This window comes from Perissodus microlepis, chromosome 23 (genome assembly GCF_051167445.1).
Source record: "Perissodus microlepis isolate ML-2025 ecotype Zambia chromosome 23, ASM5116744v1, whole genome shotgun sequence".
NCBI classification, from domain to species: Eukaryota; Metazoa; Chordata; class Actinopteri; order Cichliformes; family Cichlidae; genus Perissodus; species Perissodus microlepis.
In genome coordinates, this window is record NC_140482.1 from 19,147,582 (window position 1) to 19,173,420 (window position 25,839).

Consider the following 25,839-nt stretch of genomic DNA (forward strand, 5'->3'; position numbering starts at 1 on the left):
ATGTGCTGCTTGGGAGATGAACTCCAGAACTCCTGCTGCCCCAACTTTAATGAGTGATTGGTATGATCCCTGTATGTGTGCGTGAGAGGGTGTGGTGTGCAGTATCAGCGGAGGCACCCGGGGTTGACCCTCTGTTCAGACACAGGAATGTAAATGTTGAGCTTTCTTCTCCAGAAGCAGCCTTATCGTAGCGTGAACGAGGTCAGGGGTTGTAGGAAGAGCAGGTTCAGGGCTAGAGGAGTGTGTGTGTGTGTCTGTGTGTGGTTTCTGAATCCATCACGTCTGCCTGCTCGTATGCATGCGTGATGTAGCGCCACACTTTGCAGGACTGATCCAGAACGCGACCAAACGGCGGGAATCATTTGTCAGTGTCATTCCTGCAGCTCGCTGGAAGATATTAGGAAACACAACTTTCAGAAACCTCTGACATGCGTTACCAAAGATGCCTGCTCTGTTTCTCATGCACTGTTTACCTTTTCCTCTGCACATAGTCATGCAAGAAAAAGAAAGTAGATGCTTTTTCACTTCTGACTTTTCATGTATAAGGACATAATGAAAATAATCTGGTCCTGAGCACACTCAGATGAACAACACATGACAGATTACACTGTGTCATTATTTATTTAATTAAAGCTAAGCCAGAAATGCAGAAAAACTAAGCGCAAACCATGACTCAGTAGCTTGTAGAACCACAGAGTAATTGTTTTCTGTTTGACTTTATCAGTCTCTCAGATCACTGTGTAGGAATTTTTGGCCCATCGAGGTTTGCTCCTGAACTGAACGGTTGTATTTGCCTAATTTTAAGACATGTGGAGGTTGAGATTACTTTTTTTTCCTGATATGTAAAACCTTAGAACTAGGGCTGCCACGATTAGTCGACTAGTCACGATTACGTCGACTATCAAAATCGTCGACGACTGATTTAATAGTCGACGCGTCATTTGAAGCTTTGTAAGATCACAAAAGACGCAGGAATAAGTAGTAGGATTTAAGAGTGTAATAACGGACTGAAACAGAAGATGGCAGCACTGCATGTACAAGGATGCCAGCTGCCGTTAAACCCCGAAGAAGAAGAAGTAGCTCTGTCCCAGAATTCATAGCGCGGCCCAGCTCAGTTTCCAACAATGGCGGCAGCTAGTTAGTTTTAATATTACTCTTATTATTCTTTCTGGGTCACAAAATAAACGTTTAACATATTTTCAGGCGAGAATGTAACTGCGTAAACCTCAAATATCTGCTCAATTTATCAAGACACCACATACTTTCAAAAGTGGTGCTCCGACGTTTTCGGAGACGTCTGTTACCCTCTAGCTCGATAGCTAGCCGGGGGCAAGACTCACTAGAGCCGGTGAGCACACCGGACTTCCGGCAAATCGTTTTCAAACCCACCGCCGTCTTTCGCTACTCAGGTTAAACATGATATATAAGTCACTTAGATAACTTAAAAATGTTATTGTTTGGCTTTTTTTTTTAGTATTTTATTTGTTCCTGAGTAAATCGGTTTGGCTGAGATTAAAGTTATAGTTTTTACACAGCTGAATAAATGTCAAGCAGACAACTGATTATCAGAAGCATGAGATGCTCGAGAATATACTCCGGTGTCCCGTTATATTTTAGATAGCAAGGAGTTTATTAAACTTCACCGAAACAATCTGCAAATTTCATTAAAATTTAACAAACTATCATCTTGTCTTTATTTTTAGTTAGCACATACCTTAAACACTTAAAGCTGTAAGCTAATGATAGTTATATAAGAGCAGATGCATGCTGGTGCAATAAGCTGTACGTTTTACGTACAATGGATGATGATCTGATTAGTCGACTAATCACAAAAATAATCGGTGACTAGTCGACTATCAAAATAATCGTTTGTGGCAGCCCTACTTAGAACTAAAAGAGACCGCTATGCCTGTATAGTTTCAATAACAAAACTGCACCAATTAAATGTCTGTAACATATAGTAGAAGAAACAACTGTTGGTACTGCAGGTGTTTGATCTATTTTCAGATGATTCATTGGAGAAAACTTCACCAAGTGCATCATTTCAAGGGTCATATCATTGTACGAGGCATTGAGACGAGGCTCATCTTCTATGTTAGAGTCAGATTTGGTTGATTTAAAGTTTGATTTAAATATTTGAAATTCAGGACTCAAATAAAAACCGGCCAATAAAGCTACTGCTTCAGTAGAAGCATGCAGGTATGCAGGTGTCCTTAAAGATTTTAATTTGATGAGACATATTGAAAAAAAGATTCTACTCTGTGTATAAACCATTAAAGTAACGATGAGTAAACAGCGCCTGTTTCAGTCCGGTTTGCATGTAATTGGGCTTTTATTTTCTTTCATGGTTGCGACGTCGGCTTGTTTGCCATTTTTCTGTGGGTGCGGCCATCAGTGAAATAGCTGTGGTTATCATGCTGAAACTTTAAACCACAAAGCAGGAAGTCACCATAACGACAATGGAGGAGGGGGAAGGAAGAGAAGCAGTTAGAAAACAATATGAACATTAGTGTCAAAATCGGCTATCAAAGCGTTGAGGGCGCCTCAGTGGCAAACAGCTGTTAATCAAAATGATTGGCAGGTTGACACAATCAGTTCTAGAGGTGGAAAGGAAGGTAAAACTTCAGTGAAGAGAAAATAGCATTTCCATTTGTGGTGATTTATATTTACAGCAGTAAGACAGAATAGAGCAGGCATCAATCAACCAACAGAGCCGGTGAAAGTGGGTTGCAAAGCTGCTTGCAGATGCAGCCAAAACTCTGGGCAGGCTGTAGCATATTAAGTTGCATGGCCTTCATGATATTTGCCAAAAGGAAGCGCAGAAGGTTATCCAGGTGAGCAATTAGCTTTTTTAACTATAAAGTTACTATAAGGGTAACTTTTACTGTCTGAGAATAAACAAGAAAGAACAAAAAGGGTTTTGTGAAATGAATTTACGATTTAAAAAAAAGAAAATGTAATTAATAGCATGAAGACTGAAGCAAGCTTGGACTGCAGACCCTGAATTGGTTGATCTTTAAATGGAATCAGTGATGTTTTTCGTTAGGTTAATCGTGCAAAGCTTTTCTAGTGGAGTCCAAGAGTAATGAAAACTGTAAATGAGCACAGGAGCACAATCTCTTTCTTGGCTCGGACTTTGAAGTTAATATTTATATTTGGTTTATGAAGGACCTTTCAGATTATTAGAACCTCCAGTATTTACCATTTGCAAATGTACATCTGATAGGGGAATCCATAGTTCCAAAAGCACTGACTCTAAAGAACATATTTAAATGTGTCAAATTATATTGGAAAAGGTCTGAAATATGTCTCCTGGAGTTAATAATATGACTTATAAAATGTTTTTGCACACACACACACAGACACACACACACACACACACACACACACACACGATTCCTCTGGAAAGTCCTCAGAACTCTAGACCCTAAACTGATTACTAGAGGATTTAAGTGTCTGTCCAACTGCTCTCCAGTTCCTTGTCCAAATCCAAGTTATTTCATGACATTACAAATCCATCAAAAGTGATTATTTTGTCCAACTGAGAGTCCAAAACTTACAAAATATTTAAATTATTGTCATGCAAGAAGCAAAAAGCAACATATTCTTGTATTTAAGAAGGTGGAACAATCAGATACTGACATTTTTCTTCAAACTGAGTAATGAGTAAATTACTTAAAAATAATAAAATTTTTGTATATTAGCTAGTAGATTAAATACGATCTTTAACTCAAATTTTTATACATGTATTATATAACTCTCAGTGAAATTCTTGCATATGGTCAGTAGGCCTTATTGTTCGAGATGGTTTTCATTGATGCATTTCATACTGTGAATATGGATACTTAACAAATTAAACACGTTTATTTTAATGCAATGAACCCAAAAGTAAAAAAAAGCTTAAGGAAAACAATTCCATCATTGGGAATTTCTCAAAAGAGTCTGTACATTTTTTCTGCTTTCCATAGTTTCAATCACATCTTCGGTCACATGTTTCCAGAAAACAGCATTCAAGATGAAAAAGATGGTTAAAAGTTTGTTCTTCTTCTGGCTTCTGTTTCAGGCTGCTTTTTCAAGCTAATCGCAACCTTTTTGGGGGGAAGTACAGACAATCTGTTGAAAAACATGAATGTATATTTTAGGCTCCACAAGTCTGCGTGAAATTAGCCCCCAAACAATGACAGTTTGTGCCAAATTTAAGCAAATGTCACTGATTAATCAGATGGTGACTCATTTTAAAAACACAAAGTGTTGATTTAAAGCCAAACGCCAAATGCAAAAGCGCTCACAGTGGAGCTTTGAATCTAAACCCCTTCTCGATTTCCTAACCAGACAAGCCCTACTTTTGCAAAGTTCTCGACATTCATGCCCAAACCTGCACAGAGAGGATCAGAAAGTGAGAGAGGGAGAGAGAGATAGAGCATGAGTGTTGGAGATCCCGATTCCCTGTCACACACACACACACACACACACCCGCTCCATTCTGCAGTCTAAAGAGATGGAGAACAATGACTCCATTTAGTTCTTGGGTTTCAAAGTCGAACGAAAAAACCACAAAGTGCTTGAGAGCGGGTGTTGCGAGATTGGAGAATGGAGGGGGTGGGCTTGTGGAGATGTAGAGAAAAGAGAGATGAGGAGGTTAGGGGGGAGTTTCAAGGTTTGTGCCAGCCTAAAATTATTTCATGTACTGTGGGTTTGATTAGGAGGTCAACAAGTGCAGAGAGGTTCAGCGCTGAAAGCTTGAACTCATACGAAAGATGGTTTTAAAGGATCCACAGATGGAGTGTCTCGAAGTGAGAATGATCTCTTAAATTACAGTGACAGATGTGAAAACGCATAAGAATTGTTTTAATACTTCTCTACCTTATATGTGGATGTTTTAAATGTATTATGCTCAGCCGCAAATTTTCTTAGTATGCATTGACTAAGTATTTTAGTAAGATTTACTAAGCGCAGTTTCCTCTTAGATTACATAATATCAAAATTTGAATAAGTTATATTAGAACCAACAGTAATTTGCAAAGTTTATCAAAAGCGCAACAGACCCATTTTTGTTTTTTAAAGTTATTTATAATAACAAATGGAATATCTTTCAATTTGGACTGAAGATTAAAAAAAATGTGTGCTCACTTTCAGATAAAATTCTTTAGATATGAACTATATTTAAGGGAAAAGGGTCTGCACATTATTTAACTCTTAATTAATTTTTAATCCTTAAAACATTTTCATGCCAGTGTTTCAACCCATCCTTCTGTAAATAACATTTGAAGTTGCTACTTCAAATAAGTAATGGGGAGAGAAATGGGTTTTGTGCTCATACTAACCTTCATTTGACATCTAATAAAATTATATTAACCAACTTTTTTAGTTTAGTTTAGCTTTTTTCCCCTTCAGTTTATACTTCTGCCACAGTTTTACTGTTGAAATTTTACTTACTGAAAAATATGAGCATGGGAATGGCATAGCAGGAGCACCAGAGCTCTTTTTGAAAAGTTTACACTAAAACTGTAGCGGGGTCTTGTTGCCATTAAAAAAGCCATAGAAGAAGAAGTGGAGGGGTGAGGGTGCTATTGAGGGGCTTGTCCTGTTTTACTAGGGCTGTGGAAGTTGGTAGGAGTCAGCTGCTCCTTGTTAAATGTAACCTTTTTTGAGGGAGAGGGGTGAATGAAGTGGGGTTTTTACCACATCAGAAACAGAGCTGGGAGTTCCTCAGGGCACCTGCATAGGTCGTCTAGAGCAGCGGCCCAGAAACCTTTTTTGCGCCACGGACCGGTTTATGCCCGACAATATTTTCATGGACCGGCCTTTAAGGTGTCGCGGATAAATACAACAAAATAAAACTAGTACCGGTACCGAAAAAAAGAGAATTTATTCATAACACACGTGAAAAGACCAAGGAAAACCGAGTAAACGATAAAAACAATAACAAAATAACGCTGAAAACCGACAAAAACCCTGAAAACTATACATTTCACACCTGAGCCTCAACTCTCGTGGCCCGGTACCAAACGACTCACGGACCGGTACCGGTCCGAGGCCCGGGGGTTGGGGACCACTGATCTAGAGTTTATTTTTGTTTCTGTTTTCTTTTTGTTTTAAATCAACTTATTTTTATCTCACATTTTAAAGGGAGCTATTTTACTGCTTTTCAGCTCCATAACTTGATTCTCATTTCTCTGCTAGAGTGAAAAAAATCTGCATACACTGATACTCATTATTTGAACAGGATGTATGTATATGACAGAAAATAATGAAAAGCAGAATGGGTTAACTTTAAATATTAGTATATGGGTAGCGGGATGAAAGAAGTAGTTTTACCAGAGTGGGGAGTTCCCCAGGGCACCTGTGTCGGTCCTCTCTTTTTTTTTTCTTTTCTTTTCTTTTTTAAAATTTAATCTAGTCCTTATCGTGTTGTAACACTTGTTTTTGCAGTAAGAATTTTCCAATTCTTTGTGTGGCTTATTTTGTTTTTTATTCTTTGATTTTTGTCCATTATCACTTTGGCACTTTCTCTATTTATACCTCACAACCTTCTTTTATGTTTTCTTCTTCCTCATGTTAATCACACGTCTGTCTTCTTCTTTTCGTGACTAAAATAGCTCATTGTTGCCGTACTTAGATGCTGAACCACTAAACCAGATGCCTCTAGCTATGACTGTGTTACAGGCTCTCTCTGGGCATGCCCAGACAAACAGCTCAACCCCCCCACCCCACCCCCACGCCCCACACACGCACTCAAACCACACTGAGCCAACGGTGAAACCGAAGACAAGGACGCACACTTCAAGAATTCTTGTGATTAGTTTTGGCTGGTATACAGCTTAACTCGATATTTGTTCACACATACAGCGCATATTGTTTGTGTTATTGACAGCTGCTTGGCATTTACACCTCTAATCATCAACCAGTTCAATAAAGTGTGTCTCACTAAGTCAACAAGTCCCATTCTGTCCAGTTTCTGTTTAAATTGCAGTACATTTTGTTACCGTAAGTGTCACTTTTCTTCACATGGTGGATGACTAAATTTAGAGTCATCTGTTGAGAAATTAATATCTGGCATTCCTACATCATGAAGCAATGTTTGTATTACAGAAAGAAAGTCAAACTAGGTGTTATGAGAGCGAGTAGGTGCACCAGGATGCCAGGTTATTTCATAACAAAGGTTATTTCTTATATTTACTGTATATAAGATGATTATGATTCTAAGATTGATTGAAGTTTCTTCTCTTCTTCTTTAGTAACGAATGAAAGAAATTGAAGAATGGCATAAATCCCACATGTGTGGATCACGTGCTTCAGCCACAGACTCCTCTGTAAAGCTCTTGAAGCACGAGGATTATTTACTAACAGTGTTTTTCTGAGCTCAGCATGAGCTGCAGGGGCTGTACTTTTTGGATGTTATCGACTGTTTTGTTGCAGTTGTTTTGTTTCCTGCGTCTTCAATTCCAGCCACTTATCTTCTTCCGCTTATGCAGATCAAGGTTGTGGTTGGGCTGGACCTTATCCCAGCTGTCACTGGGAAAGAGGCATGCTACACCCTGGACAGGTTGTCACTCCATCACAGGTCTAATGCAAAGAGACTGTCTTTAATTTATTGCTGAAATTTCACAAGAAAGAAGAAATTCCTGGTCAAGTTCAGCAAGCTGGATACTTTTAACATGTGCTGAAAAGCCTGACGAGCATAGCAGCATTAATGCTGTTGCTTTCTCTACTGTCCATTGTATCTTTAATATAGCCAAAAGTGTGAAACTATATGACAAGCCCCAGCTCATAAAGTGTGTGGCCACCCATCTTTCACATCATGGGTTCTTGGGGAATATGGTTTGAGTAGCACGCTCAGGAGGAGCTGTATAAATTATTTTTGCTGTAAAATAGGCATTGATTATTTAAATTTCCTTATATGATTGTGACAATCGCAAATAAGATAAACATTTGTTACAGGAAGAATATACTGTATACATACACATGGGTACAGAGCTTATAAACTCTGGTAATGAAACTGTGCTGACACTATACCACACATACAGGGACTCACTTTTTAGCGCTGTGCACACCTATGCTGTTAATTAAGAGCAAAAACCAACAGTGATCTGATAACAAGCAAGTGCATAAACATACAGCAGCTATGCGCTGGCTGTTTTGAAAGCCAGTTTTACAAACCATCTTGATGACCATTGTTGTATTCACAGGCAAAGCCACCCAATCTTTACCTAACAGTTGATAACAGGCTAATGTGCACTTAGATAAACGGTATGTTACAGAGCATGAAAAGCAGTCTTACCTAAAACTATATATATGTGTATATATATATATATATATAGTAGGGGTGCAACGATACACAAAATTCACGGTTTGCTTCGATACTTTGGTGTCACGGTTCGATATTTTTTCGATACAAAAAAATGTTCATGCTTTTTTAATTTGTCATTTATTAAAATTATAAATATATATTTTAACTCAAAAGTACAGTTTTTAAATGTAATGTTGCTGAAACAACAAAGTAATAAAAAAATAAATCTATCTGATCGAGAAATCACTCATCTTTGGAAAAGAGAGTTTATTACAGAGAAATGGCTCTTTCCAAAATAAAAGCTATACTATACGCTTCTTCTGGGCTATATTCTCAGCAGCATATTAAACATATCAGGTCCCCATAAGGAGAATCATGTGCTAACGGCTGTCTAAATGACTCGGGTAAAGTTTGTAGCATGAGTGCTTGTTGTTTTTGTCTGCTTCCACTTGTCTTTGCACTAGGATGATGGTGGCGTAAATGTACAGTCATATTCGTTGTGTTCCCACTAGTGCTGTCAGCGCTAATCTGAAATGACGTTAACGCCACAACACGGCAAATCTCCGTTAACGAGCTACTGCGGATCGCCCCGTGCCTGGGGCTGGACGGCGCCAACACGTTAACGAGCTAACTGCGCTAACACACTAGTTCCCACCCATGTAATTGAGCATTGCGTGGCACATCCAACATACTGTTTTACTTTTGTCCATGACGCGCTTACCATCAGGGTCATGCTTCACATGAAAACCAAGATAGTTCCAAAGGCCAGATCTGAATGAGGGTGGAGGAGGTTCAATTTGCCATGTTGCAACGAGCTTAGCTTCTGTCTTGCTAGCTTGTGCTGCTCTCAGTGGATCTGGGCTTGACAGTGCAGCCTAGGCGCAGTGTTGCCAACTTAGCGACTTTGTCGCTATATTTAGCGAGTTTTCAGACCCCCTTAGCGACTTTTTTTCTAAAAAGCGACTAGCGACAAATCTGGTGACTTTTTCTGGTATTATTGGAGACTTATTTATGACGACTTTTTGACGTGAAAACGCGTATCGCTCTTACTCAACAAGCAGCGGTGCTGCCTTGGGCACCTCACCCGTGCCAAAGCGCTCACAGGCGGAGGATAGTCCTCCCCCAGCTGCTATCAGGGCAGGAGACATTCACACCTGTGCGTCCAAACGGCAAATGAATCGCGCATGAGCGAAGCCGCTGCTCCCGCACTGACTGTAACGCAGTCAGTTCTTCCTTTACTGTTATGCTGTTTTGTGGATCACAAGGTTTAAAACTACTTATAAACACACACTCTCACACACAAAGTAACTCCACCAGAGTGCCTATTTCGGGTCACTTTTGCCGGTCCAGGCCTGGATAAAGGAGCAGGGTTGGAATTGTGACATTAAAAAACAATAATTGCTAAAAGAAATTTAATTTGTAGTTCTAAATAAATTCTAACTGCATTTAGGACGTTTTTTACTCACTTTATGTCTCTTACACGATGTTATTTCTCTCTCCAACAGCTTAGGTTACAATTACATTAGCATGACCAATTATGCAAATTAGGCGATGATGTCATTTGGCGACTTCTAGCGACTTTTAGGACAACCAATAGCGATTTTCCTTACTGAGGAGTTGGCAACACTGCCTAGGCGGAGTAGTCGAACGCAGATCCACTGAGCGCTCAACACAGACAGCATCGTCAGAAGAAAAGTTGATAAAATAAATTGAAAATTTTGTATTGTTTGATACATATGCGTGCCGAACCGAAAGCACTGTATTGAACGGTTCAATATTGATACGAGTATCGTTGCACCCCTAATATATATATATAGATAGATAGATAGATAGATAGATAGATATATTTGCTGTCAAAATAAAAGACGCGCAACAGATAAGAAGTTGCAACGCGTGTTTGCATACATATAAAAGACACTGGTTTTGTCCGCTAGAGTGGGATTTTCACGGCATATTCTGCACCATATCTCTGTGCGTTCAATCATCATTTGTTTGAAGCCAGCTCACGTCCTGCAACCACTTTTCCGAGAATATGCGCTTCTTTTGTGGTTTGGACTCCTTCTGACAATTCTTTGGAGGTGGAGGAACACCAGAGTAATTGCTTAAAGGAGCTTCTTCGACATCTTTAACAGTTCAAAACAAATGTCTCTCTTCCTCCAGAAAATTTTATGTACGCAAACGCACGTTGCAACTCCTTATCTGGCGTCTTTTATTTTGACAGCAAATGCGCACCTGCGGACCACTTATGTGCACCCCTGCATATATAGATATACATATATATATATATTAGTGCTGTCAGCGTTAATCTCATTAAAATGACATTAACGCCATAACCGCATTAACACGGCAAATCTCCGTCAACGAGTTAGCCCCTTTAGCTCGTTAGCGCGGTTAGCTCGTTAACGCATTGATATATATTCCCTGCTGACAAATAAGCTACTTTGGCTACAATAATCCTGTAGCCACAGACTGCAGATGAGGCTTGTGTGTCTGGTGATCGACTGGATTTTGCTCATTTCAGTTGATTCCCTGAGACAAATGACAGAGCTGTGGTTTCTTTGCATTTTTCCAGTGTCTCTTTTTGTCTCTGTTTTTACTTCCTGTCTTATTTTGGTAGTTGGCTTTCTGTGGCACCTTTTGTTGTATTACTTCCTGTCTTTGTCTTTTCCCCCTCCTTAGAAGCTCTATGCATTTTTATAATCCCTGTTTGTCACCAAGCACTCCCCATACTTCCCAACACATTTTGATTCCTGATTTCAATCTTTTTGTTGTTGGACCTGACTTTAGCTTCTGCGATTGTGTGGCAAACACTTTTTGGAGAGATCTTACGTTTTTAAATCTCCTATCAGTGTAGTGATGTTATGCAAGTGTACAATGCAGTTATTTAAAAGAATTCCATGTTAAACATCAAATGGGTACATGAAATGTGGCATTAAAAATGGAGGAAAAAATCATCTATTCTTTATTAAGCCTATGTAACCAAAATATCAAAAACAAATGGAAGAATTTATTTTCTCTTCTTCTTTAAAATAAAATACTGGTGAAATATCTTTGGTGATGGGAACTGATGATGAGATATAGCAGACAATGTCAAATTGGACTCCTGGGAATGTGGCTAACCAGCATTTTTTCACTGCTGAATGACTGAAATCAGCCATGTCAGAAGTTCTTGTACAGTTTTTATTAGCATTACCTATAGCTGTTAAAAACTGCCCTCACAGAGTTGCTAAATACCCCAACCTAAATGCCTATGGTTGTGCCGGGACGCTTCCCTGTGGGAATCTAAACCCATTAAGCAGGTAAATATTTCCTAGCTCGATAAACACAGTCAAAGTAAAATCATGTCTGTACATAACTCCTCAGACTGATCCTGTAAATGCTGCTGTAGGCCTGCGAGAAAAAAGGATTCAGTATTCAAATTCATGACTTGCGAGAAGGCGTGAAATCGATTGGTGCTGTTATGTTTTCCCATCATGTTAAATACTGTGCAAAGCGTGCCGTGGGAGCAGTAAAACATTTGGCATGGTACCGGGGGGGAAACTTCCTGAGATGGGGGAGAAAGCAAAGAAGCATGGGATTAAAAATGAGTCTGTTATTGAAGTATGCATGTTGACACACCCCACAGTGGGATGGGAACTTACTAAAAGAAGCCAATATGCTACCCACAGGTAAACAGTAATCATCTTTGAGCTGAGCTTTAAGCTCAGCTCAACCATCATGCTATCATATAAAAAAAAAACGGAGCATTGTAATGCAACTTTTCGTAATGTGGTTTAGCATGTTGTTATTTGTGCTCTGTGGATTTATACAATGAAGCTTTGTATGGTGAAAATCACACAGAATCAAATGGTCACTGTAAATTTTCCATGAACAGTCTCCAGACTGTTAACTTACAGATGCTTTTGTTGTTATTTAGAGTCCAGCCATTATCTTATTGTTGTTTGTGCATTTGTTAGTACAGTTGCTTATATAATCTTGTGCTATGTATGAGCAGGTTTGGGTGTGAATTTTGCTGTTAATGTTTGCTTCTTCACCAAAGGTGGCATTTAAATTAAAATCAATGTCATGCTGTATCGTATCTTAACTTATTGTATTGTAAACTATCGTACGATATCACTGTATCATACAGTATTGTGTCATTATCCTATTTTCTCTTACCGTGTCAAGATGACTTACCCTTTTATAGCTTATCGTATTTTACGATATCATATCTCACATATCGTACAATATTCTGTCATAATGTATCATGACGTATCTTGACATATGCGTTATCCACTTGTAGTGACTTTCACATATAAACTCTTTTTGATGTCATTTTTATATATATATATATTTTTTTATTAATTACTTTTGTCCCAATTAAATAATGCCATATCAGAGCTTGGAAGCACCCCAGCATTTTGTAAATTCCAGTGTTAAGTCCATGCAGCACCATTAATTACAACATTTAAAGAAGAAACTGATTTATATCTTTTACCAAGCTAAAGATGTAGCCGTCTCTGCAGGATATGTTTCTTTGGCTTTTTGGTGTATTTTAATATTTGTACCAAGCGTTCCAGATTATTATGTGTACCAGATCGTTTGTCTGGTCAAGAATGTGTCTTTTGATATAAACTAATGCTGCCTCTCTCTCTCTCAGGAAACTCACGCACTGACGCTGATGTGCCCAGTTTAGCCCACACTGGTACATTTCCTTTCCGTGTGCTTTAGTGTGTTTAACCAACCCATCTGGTTTGCTTTTCCTCCGGCATGTTCCTGTCTTTGTACCAGGCAAATATCAGATTATCTGGCTCTGGTGGTATTTTTATGGCTCCAAGCAAACTGAAGTCTTTCCCTTGGAAGATCCCAGTAGTTGGGAAAATGTTCATGATATTCTCCGTGCTTGTTTTATTTAACCACATATTTGACTTTAAAGCAACTTAAACCAAACAGAGCATATCAAAACTGAATTATTTAACTTTGTGTCAAAAATTCAATTCATCGAGTCGTTCGAATTCTGGCTTGAGTCCTCAAATCTGGTACTTTTGTTGCTTTTTCTGACCATAGAGCATCACTAATTTACCTATACTTGTTACAGTGAGTTGATAAATTAGGGAGCTGTGTGTCTCCAATGACTATAATTAGAGATATTCACTCTCTATGACATCATTAAGATCCAAGAGTAGAAAAACCCCACCTCTTAAGGACTTCTTGTACTTAAACTGACTTTATTATTCAAAACTTTTCCCATGTTTAATCCACATTGGAGTTGCATTTTTTCCATAGCCTCTAGTTTTGTGCCTTTAATCATTTGGAAGACTTTGCTGAAGGCCCCATTTCAGAGCAAAGTTTGAGCTTGTCAAACATAATCATTGCAGGGAAGAGTTTCTTTCCTAAAAAAGCTCAGTGTGATTTTTGTTTTCAGGCAGTTATAATCCGAGGGTTTTTATCCAGTATCTCTAAATTATACACGAAATGCCTTTATGATTGTTTTGTTGGAGAAGAGGCTGCAACGCAACTCCTCTCGTGCTCTTAGAAAACCAGATCGATCCAAGCCTCTCCGGCAGCTCCCAGGGCCTCCGTCAACCACTTCACATGAGCTCTGTCGTCCAAAATGGCTGCCTCCCCGCTGCGTTTGGTCCATGGGGGGAAACGCCGAGGCCAACGGGTAATTTTGTGGCTCCGTCTGTTATCCTCATTCAGCCTGGACTTTTAACAAGGACGGGGGCTGAGCAAGCCTCCAGGAATTGAATTTCAAAACCCAGCGCTTGGGCTGGGACAGAAGCATTGGCAGTACTCTAAACCAGCAGTCTGCACAGAGTGAAGGCTGCCACTATTATTTTCTGGATTAATCAACTCATTTTTCATCTTTAAATCTGTTTCCCCTCCCCCTAAAACCAAAACAATTTCAATTTGCTATATAAAACTTGAAGAATAACAAGTGAGATATTAGTAATTTTTGATGTTTAGAGTAGACATGTTGGAGCTAAGGATGTTTTTATAGTTTCAAGATTTAGTATTTTGGAGTTTTAAAGGCGTTCCAGTGCTTGATTCTGTCAAATCACTGTGCTTTTTTAGTGTTGCTCTATATAAAAGCAAATTTGCACAGACCTTTTATGCCCTGTGAGAAAAAAAAAACACAAGAGCACCCTAAAAAAACTTTACAACGAGCTCTACAAGACAAGGAAAAGCAAAATACTGTGACGGTAAAACACCAAGGCCGAAGAAAAGAAAAAATATCCAGAAGTGTAAAATGCATCTCTCAATATCAGTGCGAGACAAACAGTAAAAACCAACAAACCAACCGAGTGTAGTAAAAACACTCCAGACTCCTTCAGTCCTTCTATCGCCCTTTAAGACCGGCTTCCATCTTCGAAAACCACCTGCTTCCTCCCTGAGGGGGTGTGCTAAGCTGCTTTGGGGCACTTATTTTTTTCTCTTGTTTTTCTATGCGACAAAAGCTGATCGATAAGTGCCAGAAAGGGAAGAGGAAGAGAAGGGAGAGCAGAGTTACGGTGTTGTAAGATGACAGGAAGCAGGAGGCAGCTCCACCCTGATGGAAAGAGACAGTGATGTTCCGCTTTTGGTGTTTTTCTCACTTCATATTTCATCAGAGATTCTTGAGAAATTTGACAGTTTTGTAATAAGACAGCCAGCTGTTTCAAGATGAGGTCAGAGTCATGTTTGCATCACTTTTTATTTGTTTAGCACGTCTCAAACTGCATTCGGTTTGGCCCTGTGGGGTCTTCTGTGTTAAAACAAAATCAAAAGTGGAAAACAAATCCAACAACAAAGCAAAATAGTCTCTTTTTTTTTTACCCCCCAAGCAATCCTCGTTGGTGTTTTAAATGTCATACACGTTTTAAAGCTTCAGCAAATTAACTGTTCATCTTCATCACCTGCAGCCACCATGAAGATGGGCCAGAACAACAACTCCAGCTACACCAGCGAGCGGAGCATCATGTTTGGAGGAAACAGCCAGAGCTCGGCGCTGCAGCCATCCTCCGCAACCTCCGCTGCCCCCTCCTCCTTCACGACTTCCACAGTGACCTCCATCGATGGGGTGAACTTCTCTGAGGGAGACCTGCTGCTTCAGGTAACGCCTTTCACGTGCTTGTGGCTTATTTCAGACATTCTGATAGAACGAAGATGGTAAAGCTTGTTTTCGATCTCCAGGCGTTGAGCGGCTTCGTGTTGGTGGTGACAGCTGAAGGCTACGTCTTCTACACGTCCCCCACCATTCAGGACTTCCTCGGCTTCCATCAGGTATAAGAGAAACATTATGATCAGTACTTCAGATCCTTGCACCACATAAAAAGTGGGATAAAAATGTCAAAAATGTTCATTGTTATAGTAATATTTGATTTTTTTTTTGCATGTGAAAAGTGGTAGGATCTATCATGAAGAATTCAAATTATTTCCACCTAGCAGCATTGGAACAAAAAAGCTTTGAAACAGTCTGAAAAGTGGCAGCAAACCAACAAAATGACAGTTTGGACTAATCTAGCTTGAAATTTTACCTTCCATGACCCATCATCCAAGAATTCAGGTGGAAAAAACACATGATGAACAGATGGTCAGTAACAGTTTAGTAACATAAAACTGTTTATACACAGAGCTCCTCATCAGGAAGTCAAGAATAGAAATCATAGCAGAAGAAAATAGATACCAAGTAAGAACTCATTTAACCCTCTCAACCCTATCCCTACCCAACCCTGTATGTTGTTGCTGTTCCCTCATTGCCAAAATTTAACAACAACAAACACAAATTTCATGTTCCGATTGCCTAAGATTAGGTTTGGCATCAACCTCAAAGGTTTAATAAACATCTTTAAAAACTCGTGCACACAATAATGATAAGAATTTTTAATGAAATGGAATTCTTGCAGTAGATTTTTCACTAGATCTCTCACAATGGGGTCTAATCTGTTTTTTTATTTGAGTAATAACCTGAAATTTTATGTTTTGGATAAACTTCGAGCAACCTTTTTGTCATTTATGGTCCAGTTTCTGATCATCTCGTCAGGCAACACTCAAAATCACAGAACAAAGGAAAAATCAAATATGTTTAATAATTAATCCCCAGCGAAGAAACCATCAACAACAACCAAGTTGCAGCTGGAGAAGCTGTGTAGTCTTGCTTGCTTGAGGCTGGTGGCTGATAAAGGGGAGATCATAGGTACTGTTGTATGACAAACTAAGAAATAAACACGGGCTTTGTTTATTCAAAGAATTGAAGCTAAAATGTGTGTAACTTCAACCAGGAGAGTAAGAAAGGAGCTAACAGGAAGTGGTAGTCTCTCCTATGCCAACCCTAGGCATGCCTCTGTGCACACTTGAGGTGTAGGCAGTTAGCATGCACAGCCCAAACATTTTTAAATCAATACCACAAAGCCAGTAATGATTGCCAAGAGTATAACGCTGATGTGCCAAGCTAAAATCAAACCGTAGCCCAGGGGTGTCTCTCTCATTTTAGCAGCCTGGGGCACATACACTCCAATTTGGTCTCAGCTGGCCTCAACCTGTGTAATCCGTCACTGTGCAGGTTTGATTTATTTTTACAAGACAAACATGGAAAAAAAAATCTAGTTTTAGAATAAAAAGCTGCACTTTTAAAACTTTAAAGAGACTTTATTTTGAGTTTATTTTGAAATTAAATCTTATTCTAGCAAGAAGAACAAATACATTTGTATTAATGTCTTGATGAATTGATTCTCATCCAGGTAATGAAATCCCAGAAAGGGATATTTGAATTAAATAACAAGCGATATCGAGATGCTCAGGATTGTCCAGTTGTTCTAGTCGTCTCTGCTGAAAATGTAACTTTTAAACGTTGCCACCTATGTGTTTTTTGCTCGTCCAGCAACAGTTAGTTTAGTGATTACTTAATGGGTCGTTACCCATACAGTGCTCAAGATCAAGGACCTATTTGTCATTTTACAGGCACATTTCCCTTTTCACAAGAATTACTGTTCCTTCCAAAGTATTTCAGTGAAATGAGATCAAATCATCCTTAATATGACAGTTTGCAAGTCTCCTTGGGATTCTCAGTGTACTTAAACTGGTCCACCCGAGACCCAAGGAAAAACAGTATCTTTCAATGGGCTGGGGCTCAGGAGGATATAGCCAACCAGTAACCTGTGATTCTGATTCTGAAATTGAAGGTTTTTTTAAACGACCTAAAGGCCTGACAGTGAGGCTATGCCTTTGCACATAACTTGTCTTTGTATTTTAGAGTAAGTATGTACTAAATCCGAAGGCGGGCCGTGTTTTTCCTTTTATGGAGCAACAATGGTCAGTTTCCAGAAATGATCAAATCAGCTGGTAAAAAGAGAAGCCTGCATGCAGAAATAAGTTTTTACTGCACAAGAACCTGTTTCCACTTCAGTGACCTCCTGAACTCTGATGTTCCTCTTAAAAACATCCTTTAACAGTACACCGCCGCAGTTTTTCAGCCTTTCATCTAACAAGCAGTGGGTTTCAGTTCACATTTGTTGTCCATGAAAGTCAGGTCACACAGATTTCAATTATTGCCTTCTTTTTTTCCTCACAAACAAGGACTGCTTGTAAATCCTAGAACAATCTTTTGACTTTTAGTAGCTGATCAAAAACACACAAAAAAACTAACAAGGAGTATTTGACTTAGGATTCAAAATCAATCAGGGACTCACATTTAGAGATGTTGAAATGTTTCACTTCTACATGACCAATTGATGTAACAGGATCAAAAATAGTATTTTTCCAATTTTCAAAGTAAATCAAACAATTTTGCATTTTGTTCACTGTTACTTGTGATGCTTTGACTTGAATAAATACCTGCAGCCCCACATGGCATGCATGGATTGGTCCAATTCAGTATCAGGACCAGCCAGGGTCTGGCTGTGAATCATGTTTTCTTCTGTTCTTCTACACGTCCTGCAGTTCAGTCGTTGACACAGATCTTAGGCGTAGCGTATACGTTGGACTCGCTTAAATCCTTTTGAATCCATTCAAAGATTACAGCTACTTCAACCTCCATGATCCCACACAGCCTTGACCAGTTTATAATAGACGACTCCACCTTCATAAGTCGGTCTCAAGTCAGTCTTTTTCTCATTTTGACATTTAGGGTTTTTTTGTACTTTGCTTGTTCAGCGAGTGAAATTCAGTTGCGTTAACATCAGCAGCAGCCAGTAAAGACATATTACTGGTGGGTACACCACACTTCTTTAAATAAAGCAGGAGAAATCATGCACTCCAGCTAAGATTTGGCCATAAAATCCAGTGACAAGGCTTCAGTGAGTCTTTTTCTCAGCTTTAGGTTCCGATAAAATAAAAACATTTACCATTATAAGTTTTTTGTCTTTGCTCATATAGATAGTGCGTTTCAATCACACAAACGCTTAATCTAAATTGGGATTTTGGAGAAACCCACAGCTGGTTGTGATTCAGATTCTTTCCTTTGACTTTAATAAATACCTGCAGCTTAATCAAGGTCTCCAGGTTGTAATGTTTTGTGCTCCTTTTCTGCACACCCTGCAGGTCAGCTGATATATATGGATTTCATGAGTCTAAAGTGGACTCTTTTTGTAATGAAGCAGCTTTTGTCTGACTAAACCCTGTACTCCACCTAAGCTCTCAGATTTAGAACGGCTCAGGACGGTCAGGCAGGGTATAGTTAGTTAATGTGTGTAAACTGGCCCTATGGTTACCAAGCCTTAGAAACAAGCCACGACTCAGCAGTAGGGACATGACATTGTTGTAGTTAGACAAACAGCACTACAGGTTTTTACCCGACTTGTTTCAGTACATCCTAAAAGTTACATCAGAAGCATTAACATTTAAAATGTGACTTTTGAAAAATAAAAAAGCTGTTTCATCACTTCTTAAGAAAGATTTATTTTTTAAAGTTTCGGTATTTCGAATGACTAAGTAGTTGAGTTGTGTGTGACTCATGTGTCTGCGTTTGTTTCTGTGAGTATGCGTGCGTGCGTGCATGACAACTGCTTTGTGAGTGGTGAACTCTTGACTTATAAACAAATCCGTTTGAACCGGGGTTAAAGATGTAGTCTGTAGTCTGGGAAGAAAAAGCACAAGCAAAAGAAAAAAAAACCCTAAAAAAATGTTGCCTGGAGAGAGTGCACGTGGTAAACAGCCCTCACACACACACACACACACACACATTTGAACACTCGTTCACATGCATGACATGGTCTGACGTGGGGCTGCGGATCAGGGCAGGAAACGTTTTGTTTTGGAGGCTGCAGTGACTTTTAAAGCCCCAACTCACCAGCTGCTTCAACTGTTTATGACTTTATAAAGTGTATTTATAGAGCAGCTCTGAGCACAGTCATGGACGAGACAAAAGAGGAAACAGACGTGAAGAAAACGTGGAGATTACTGTAAAAATCAAGGGCCTGAGTATTTCTCTAGAAAAAGCCACAAATCCTCACTTTAGGACTGCTTTGTGCGCAGCGAATCCTCATGAGAAGTTCGAGGCCATTTTTCAGCGTCGCTCACAAAGGAGGGTTTTGTGTTGGGCTTTGTTTGCTGAGGTGTGGCTCTCTCAGCACTTGCTCCTTTAGCAACAACAACAGCGCCTCTGTTTCCAGCCCCGTCCATCAGCTCTGACTGCTGGGAGCATTATTCGCTCCATGTGTGTTTACACCTGCATCATCGCTCTTGAACGCACCTCGGCAGGACAAACACTGGAAAGGTGGGAAGGTGTAGGACAGAGTCTGTGGAACCATTATTTAATATTTGTCATTCTCAGAAAGAAAGTGACGTCCTTTACACCTTTTGTTAGTGCAGTTTGTGAGCCTGATGCTCACGAAAACCAGGATGGAGGTCAACATTGTTTACATTTACTCAAAAAGCTTTAAAATAAAGGCAAGCCCACCTCTGCTTTCTGTCTCCCAGTAGCCACAATGGTAATGTAATAAGTCACACTGTACAAAAAGTACAGCATTTGTTTAGTTATGGGAATAAAATGTCAATATCACTATATATAAATTCAAATCAGGTGTATGCATTTAATTTAAAAAGGTTTTAACAAATTTCAAACTTGCTTTGGGTGGTTGTTTAAGTGTATTTAGTCAGATAAACATGCAAACACATTTACACAGAAGAAGTGTCTAAATTTCCTCCACACTGCTGGAGGTACTTTTACGATGTGATTAAGAGTCTTTTCATAAGTTAATTTTAATGTTATTGCGGTTTTGCATCGCTTGTTATTTCACACCTTTATTTAAGACATGTGAGGGTCATTTTCCTGTGTTGTATTAACAAAACGGGGTTGGGGACTTTTTTTTTTTTTTTAGGTAACTTTAACTTATGGTAACTTCATTCTATGGGAGAAATATTTTCAGTCAAATGTAAATATGTACTGTGCAAAAATTTCCACCACCCTTCGTTTCTTTCTGTTTTGCTTCCAAGGAGCCAGACTGTTTTTTAAGGTGGCCTTGAGCAATAGTTTATTCAGACTTCCTGAAAGCAGAAGTCAGAACAAAAGGCAAAAAACATCCAAATGAAATTCCATCAAGAAGCCTGGAGAACTATTCCTGAAGACTACTTAAAGAAATTAAGAGTTTTTGATTACCTTTCTGGTGTTTTCCATGGTGATTTTCCCTGCGTTGCATTTGCAATTTAACATATCATAATATTATAGGGGTTTTTTTAACAATTTTTTTTTTGTTATTTAATGAGAGAACAGAAAAACATAAAAATTACAATAAATTCATGCAAAAGAGATAAACGGTTAAAAGACACAAACCAACTACAAAACCAACCAAAGAAGAAGAAAAGAGACTGCAAAGAGATAAAGAAGTAGTAAAACTGTTCTCACAGTGATGTGAAATCATAAAGGAAATGGGTGAAACTAGTAAAGAAGACACAAAGCAACTACAAAAATATCATGAAACGATGTAAAGTGACTGGAAAAAATAAACAAAACAAGCAAAGTGAAAAAATCAAAGACATAAAAGCACTGTAGGAAAACTAGATGGAACAAGCAAAGGAGAAATAGGACATTGGACCAAGAAGAAAGATGATGGATTGTAGGCGCAATTGATAAAATGAAGAAATAAGCTTAACTGAAAATATTTTAAAAGGTTAAAAAAGACAAAGCACTAGATGTGAAAAGCAACCGCTTGTGTCAGAGGAAAGTTTTGAGGTTGATTCGTGTCGTTAAAAATATGTTTCTGCTTCCTGCTTCCAGTCGGACGTCGTCCATCAGAGCGTGTTTGAGCTGATCCACACAGACGACCGAGCTTTCTTCAGACAGCAGCTCCACTTCTCTCTCAACCCAAACACAGAGGGCGCCGACAGCCCCAGTAAGTCTGCCCACACTGCACAGTGATCACACCTGTCCAGGTGACCTGCAGAGGAGGAGCCAGAAACATGGCCACGTCTCTTTGCTGCTGCAGTCTACATTTTCCAGTGTGATTTTGTGTATCTGCGGTGCTCGTTTTAATTCTTTTGCATCGTATTGCTTCGTGCAATAATCTAAAGATGAATGTTTCCTCATCGCTCCAGGTGACCAGAGCAACCCTGAGATCAGCAGCAACATAGTGAGCTACGACCTGCATGCCATCCCTCCAGAGAACTCGTCCTTCCTGGAGAGGAACTTCTGCTGCCGCCTGCGCTGCCTGCTCGACAACTCGTCTGGCTTCCTGGTAAACACACACACCAACACGCCTCACTGCACCGGGATCCACAAGATGTTCCTGGCCTAAAGGGAGGTCTTTATTCTTAAAACTGTGTGCTTGTCTTTAGGCTTTGAACTTCCACGGCCGCCTCAAGTTTCTCCACAATCAGAACCACGTGTCAGAGGACGGGTCACTGGTTCCTCCGCAGCTTGCTCTGTTTGCCATTGCAACGCCGATGCAGCAGCCATCCATCCTGGAGATCCGCACCAAGACTCTCATGTTCCAGACCAAACACAAGATGGACTTCACACCCATAGGCGTCGACGCAAGGTAAGGCACAGAGAGCTGTTTGAATCTCTCACTGAACGTCTGAATGAAGCTGTGGCGCTCAAGTGAAGTCTGGCGTGTGTTTTGTCCACAGAGCGAAGCTGGTTCTGGGCTACTCCGAGATAGAGATCAGTAGTAAAGGCTCGGGCTACAACTTCATCCATGCTGCCGACATGTTGTACTGCGCAGAAAACCATGTCAGAAGTAAGTCGGAAGCTCCGCTCGGTTTACAAGAGGCAAAAAATGCCAAAATGGGCACGACCAGTTTTAAATTCTGTGTGCATCACTTGGGTTCCATAACTCAAGAAATCTGTTCCTATCTGCCAGCTGCTGTGCAGCAAAATCTAAAAATGACACGTCTTCTTGCAGTGATGAAAACCGGAGAGAGTGGCATAACCATCTTCAGGCTGCTGACCAAGGCCGGCCGGTGGGTCTGGGTCCAGGCTAACGCCCGGCTCATCATAAAAAACGGGAAACCTGAGTTCATCGTGGCCCAGCAGAGAGCTTTGACGTAAGTCTGCAGACTTGTTTCCTCCAGCAGGAACATGAAGAAGAATTCATTAAAGCCGCAGTCAGATGTTTATCTGCTGCTGCTCAATCAGTTTGCTTTTCTTTCTTTCTTTTCTTTTAGTTCACTTTTATTTTTTGGTTCAACTCTTCCTGTTGGTTCCTTTCCCTTGTTCCTTGTTTCCTTTCCTCTCTGCGTTTTTTCACTTCTCGTTTCATCCCCTCATCGTGTACTTTATGCTTTCGCTACTTGGTTCCTTTATTGTTTCCTCCCTTTCCTCTGTTTCTGACCTTTTCTCTTAATTCTTCCCTTTTTCTTGTGTCCTTAATCTTTCCTCCCCTTGTTTTCTTCATCATTTCTTCTCCTCTTCTTGTTCCCTTAGTTATTTGCTCTCTTGTCCTCGTTTCCAACTTTGTTTCCTCTCCTCTTGTTACTTTCCTAATTGCTCCCACTCCTCTCCTCGTTTCCTTTGTTTTTTCCTGTATTTTCTTGTTTGTTCTCCTTGTTTACTGTCTTTGCTTCCCTTGCTTCCTGTCATTTAATCTTTTTTCTAGTGTTTGATTTTCTCTTGTTTCATCTCCTTGTTGCGTACTTTATTTTCTCTCCTCTTCTTAACTCTTTCACTGTTTCCACTCCTCTCCTCATTTCCTTTGTTTTTTCTCCCATTTGCTTGTTACTTATCTTTGTTTACATATTTTTTCCTCTCCTTGTTTACTTTGTTTTCTCTTCTCCATTCTTGTATCTACTGGTTGTTTTTTTTCTTGTTTCATCTTGTGGTTTCTTTCATTGTTTCCTTCCCTCTCTTGGTTTTTCCTTTTATTTCCTGTCATTATGTCTTTTTGACTCCTGTTTCCTGTTTTGTTTCTTTTCCTCTTCCTATTTCCTTCACTGCTTCCACTCCTCTCTTCATTCCCTTTGTTTGCTTTTTTTCCTCACATTTCCTTGTTTCTCATCTTTGTTTACATTGTTTGTTTCCTCTCAATATTTCCTGTCCTTTTTTCCTTGTTTCCTCTACTCCTCTCTGGTCTCAACTGTTTTTTTTTTCTCTCGTTTCATCTTGTGGTTTCTTTCATTATTTCCTTTGCTCCTTTTGTTTCCTTTGTTATTTATTTTCCTGTACTTGTTACTTTCATTATTTCCTCTCCTTTGTTTCCTCCCCTATCATCTGATCTCATTTCCCTGTGTCCTTGGTATGTCATTTCTTCTCTTATTTCCTCTCTATGTATTCCCTTTGTTATCTCTCCTCCTTTCCTTAAATTTTCCTCTCCTCTCCTCAGTTTCTCTTCTTCCCTGAGTCCTTCATGTTTCCTCTCCTTATTTCCTGTGCTGTTTCCTCACTCTCATAAAGACAGAGGTGTTTGGCTCAGTAAATGGAAAGCTTGTTTTGGACCCAGTGGAAAACTCACTCATGTGTTCACCTGCAGAAATGAAGAAGGAGAAGAGCAGCTTCGCCTCAGACGTCTGCAGGTGCCATTTAACTATGCCACCGGAGAGGCGCTGCTGTATGATGTCACCCCCAACATTGAGCCCCGTGACCCGTGCTCCGCCCCCAAGCAGGGGAAGTTTGACAGTGACGCCATCAGTCGCGACTCCTTGCTGGGCTGCATGCTGAATCAGGACCATTCGCTCTATTGCGATCAGAACAGCGCCAACACCCTCAGCAACCTCAACGACATGGTCTTCAAGGATACCAACGCCACACTCAACGTCCCCGGAGACACGGAAACCAGCCCGGCAGTGGGAAACGTAGTGAAAGCAGAAGCCACGGTTCAGGAAATCATGGAGTCCCTGCAGCAGATCTTTGGGGACGGTGAGCTCATCGAAAGCCTGCACGTTGAGCCTGATGAGCTCAAGAGCTGGGAGAGCACGCTGTTGCAGATGAGCTGCCACGGTGGGTTCGGCGACGACCTCAGCGACATTCTCAACAATGACATCCTGTCTTACGTGGAGGAGCAGCTGCAGAAGGATGTCGGACTCAACCTGCCGCAACAGATTGACGGCATCCCAGCCTGCCTCTCTGGTTTGGACCCACTTCAAAACCAGGATCCAGCTCAAGGCGGGGAGCTGAACTTTGACTGGGCTCTCGAGACGCAGACCCAGCTGATACCCAACGGAGTGCAGATGACAGCGGTCCAGGAGACGATGAAACTGAGCCACATGGACTTTCCTCAACCTAATTCTTCTGGTCCCAATGGACTGACCTTTAACAACGTCCTGCCAAACAGCTTTCCTCAAACACAAAGTCAGCTAAAGGCCAGCAGCATGGACAACAACCTCGGAGCGTTCCCGCTCAGTCAGCCTTCAACCAACCCAGTGCTTCTTCACATGATCCCAGCCAACCAAACATTTGGCCTCCAGGACCAAAACAAGGAAGGACAGTTAAATAATGTCTTTACCTTCCAGGGCACCAAGTGCAGCAAATCAGTGTCACACCAAGCAGACAGCTGTGGAGAAACATTTGCCTCCAATATTTCAAACAAGGCTGTTTTCTCTTCATCACTCAGCTGCATGCAGAGCCACTTCCCTGTACAGACCCCAAACGGCAACAGTCAGAGGCAGGCGTGGCCTCAGCAGCAGCAGCTGATCACGGGTCAGCAGATGGGCTCTTTCCAGAGGAACCCCACAGACATCGGCTCTCTCAACAAGTTCATGACTCCAGAGACTTCTAATCCACTTCCTGTTCAGCAGATCTTGGAGCGGTCGCCGGCTTCTACAAGCTGTATGTACAGAAATGCCGCCCCAGGACTGCCTGTGAATGGCGTGCACCACAGTCAGCCGAGGTTGAACCCGGCCCCCAGTCAGATTCCCTCCAATACCTCCTGCTTTTACCAGGTCGGAGGAAGAGCCATATCAGGAATGGCTTCGATCCCAAATTTGGATGAGGCCTCACTGTCCTGTCAGATGCCCACTGGTCTGAAACCAAACGGCCTGCTGGGGCAGCAGAAGCAATATCTGAACTTCAGTGAGCAGACGCAGGTAAAGAGCTAGTTCAGCAACATTAATCTTTGTAGAGCTGTGAAGTTGAATGGTTTGAGGTTTTAATACAGACACTGATGCCGATATTTGGTTATTAATCTGGCAGTATCTTTTTTGTCTTTTAGACACACGAA

The 25,839-nt window shown here is 40.4% G+C and overlaps 1 protein-coding gene across 1 annotated transcript in view; it reads left to right on the forward strand.

The window, feature by feature from the left end:
• The window catches only part of LOC146361211 (aryl hydrocarbon receptor-like), a 100,947-nt gene that overhangs the window by 69,486 nt on the left and 5,622 nt on the right, over positions 1 to 25,839 (forward strand). Inside the window, exons 3-10 of the mRNA XM_084920902.1 lie at positions 15,175 to 15,365; positions 15,446 to 15,535; positions 21,465 to 21,579; positions 21,782 to 21,921; positions 22,022 to 22,224; positions 22,316 to 22,425; positions 22,591 to 22,732; positions 24,154 to 25,705. Of these exons, the coding sequence (XP_084777028.1) occupies positions 15,175 to 15,365; positions 15,446 to 15,535; positions 21,465 to 21,579; positions 21,782 to 21,921; positions 22,022 to 22,224; positions 22,316 to 22,425; positions 22,591 to 22,732; positions 24,154 to 25,705 (2,543 nt within the window). The remainder of the gene's footprint in view (positions 1 to 15,174; positions 15,366 to 15,445; positions 15,536 to 21,464; positions 21,580 to 21,781; positions 21,922 to 22,021; positions 22,225 to 22,315; positions 22,426 to 22,590; positions 22,733 to 24,153; positions 25,706 to 25,839) is intronic.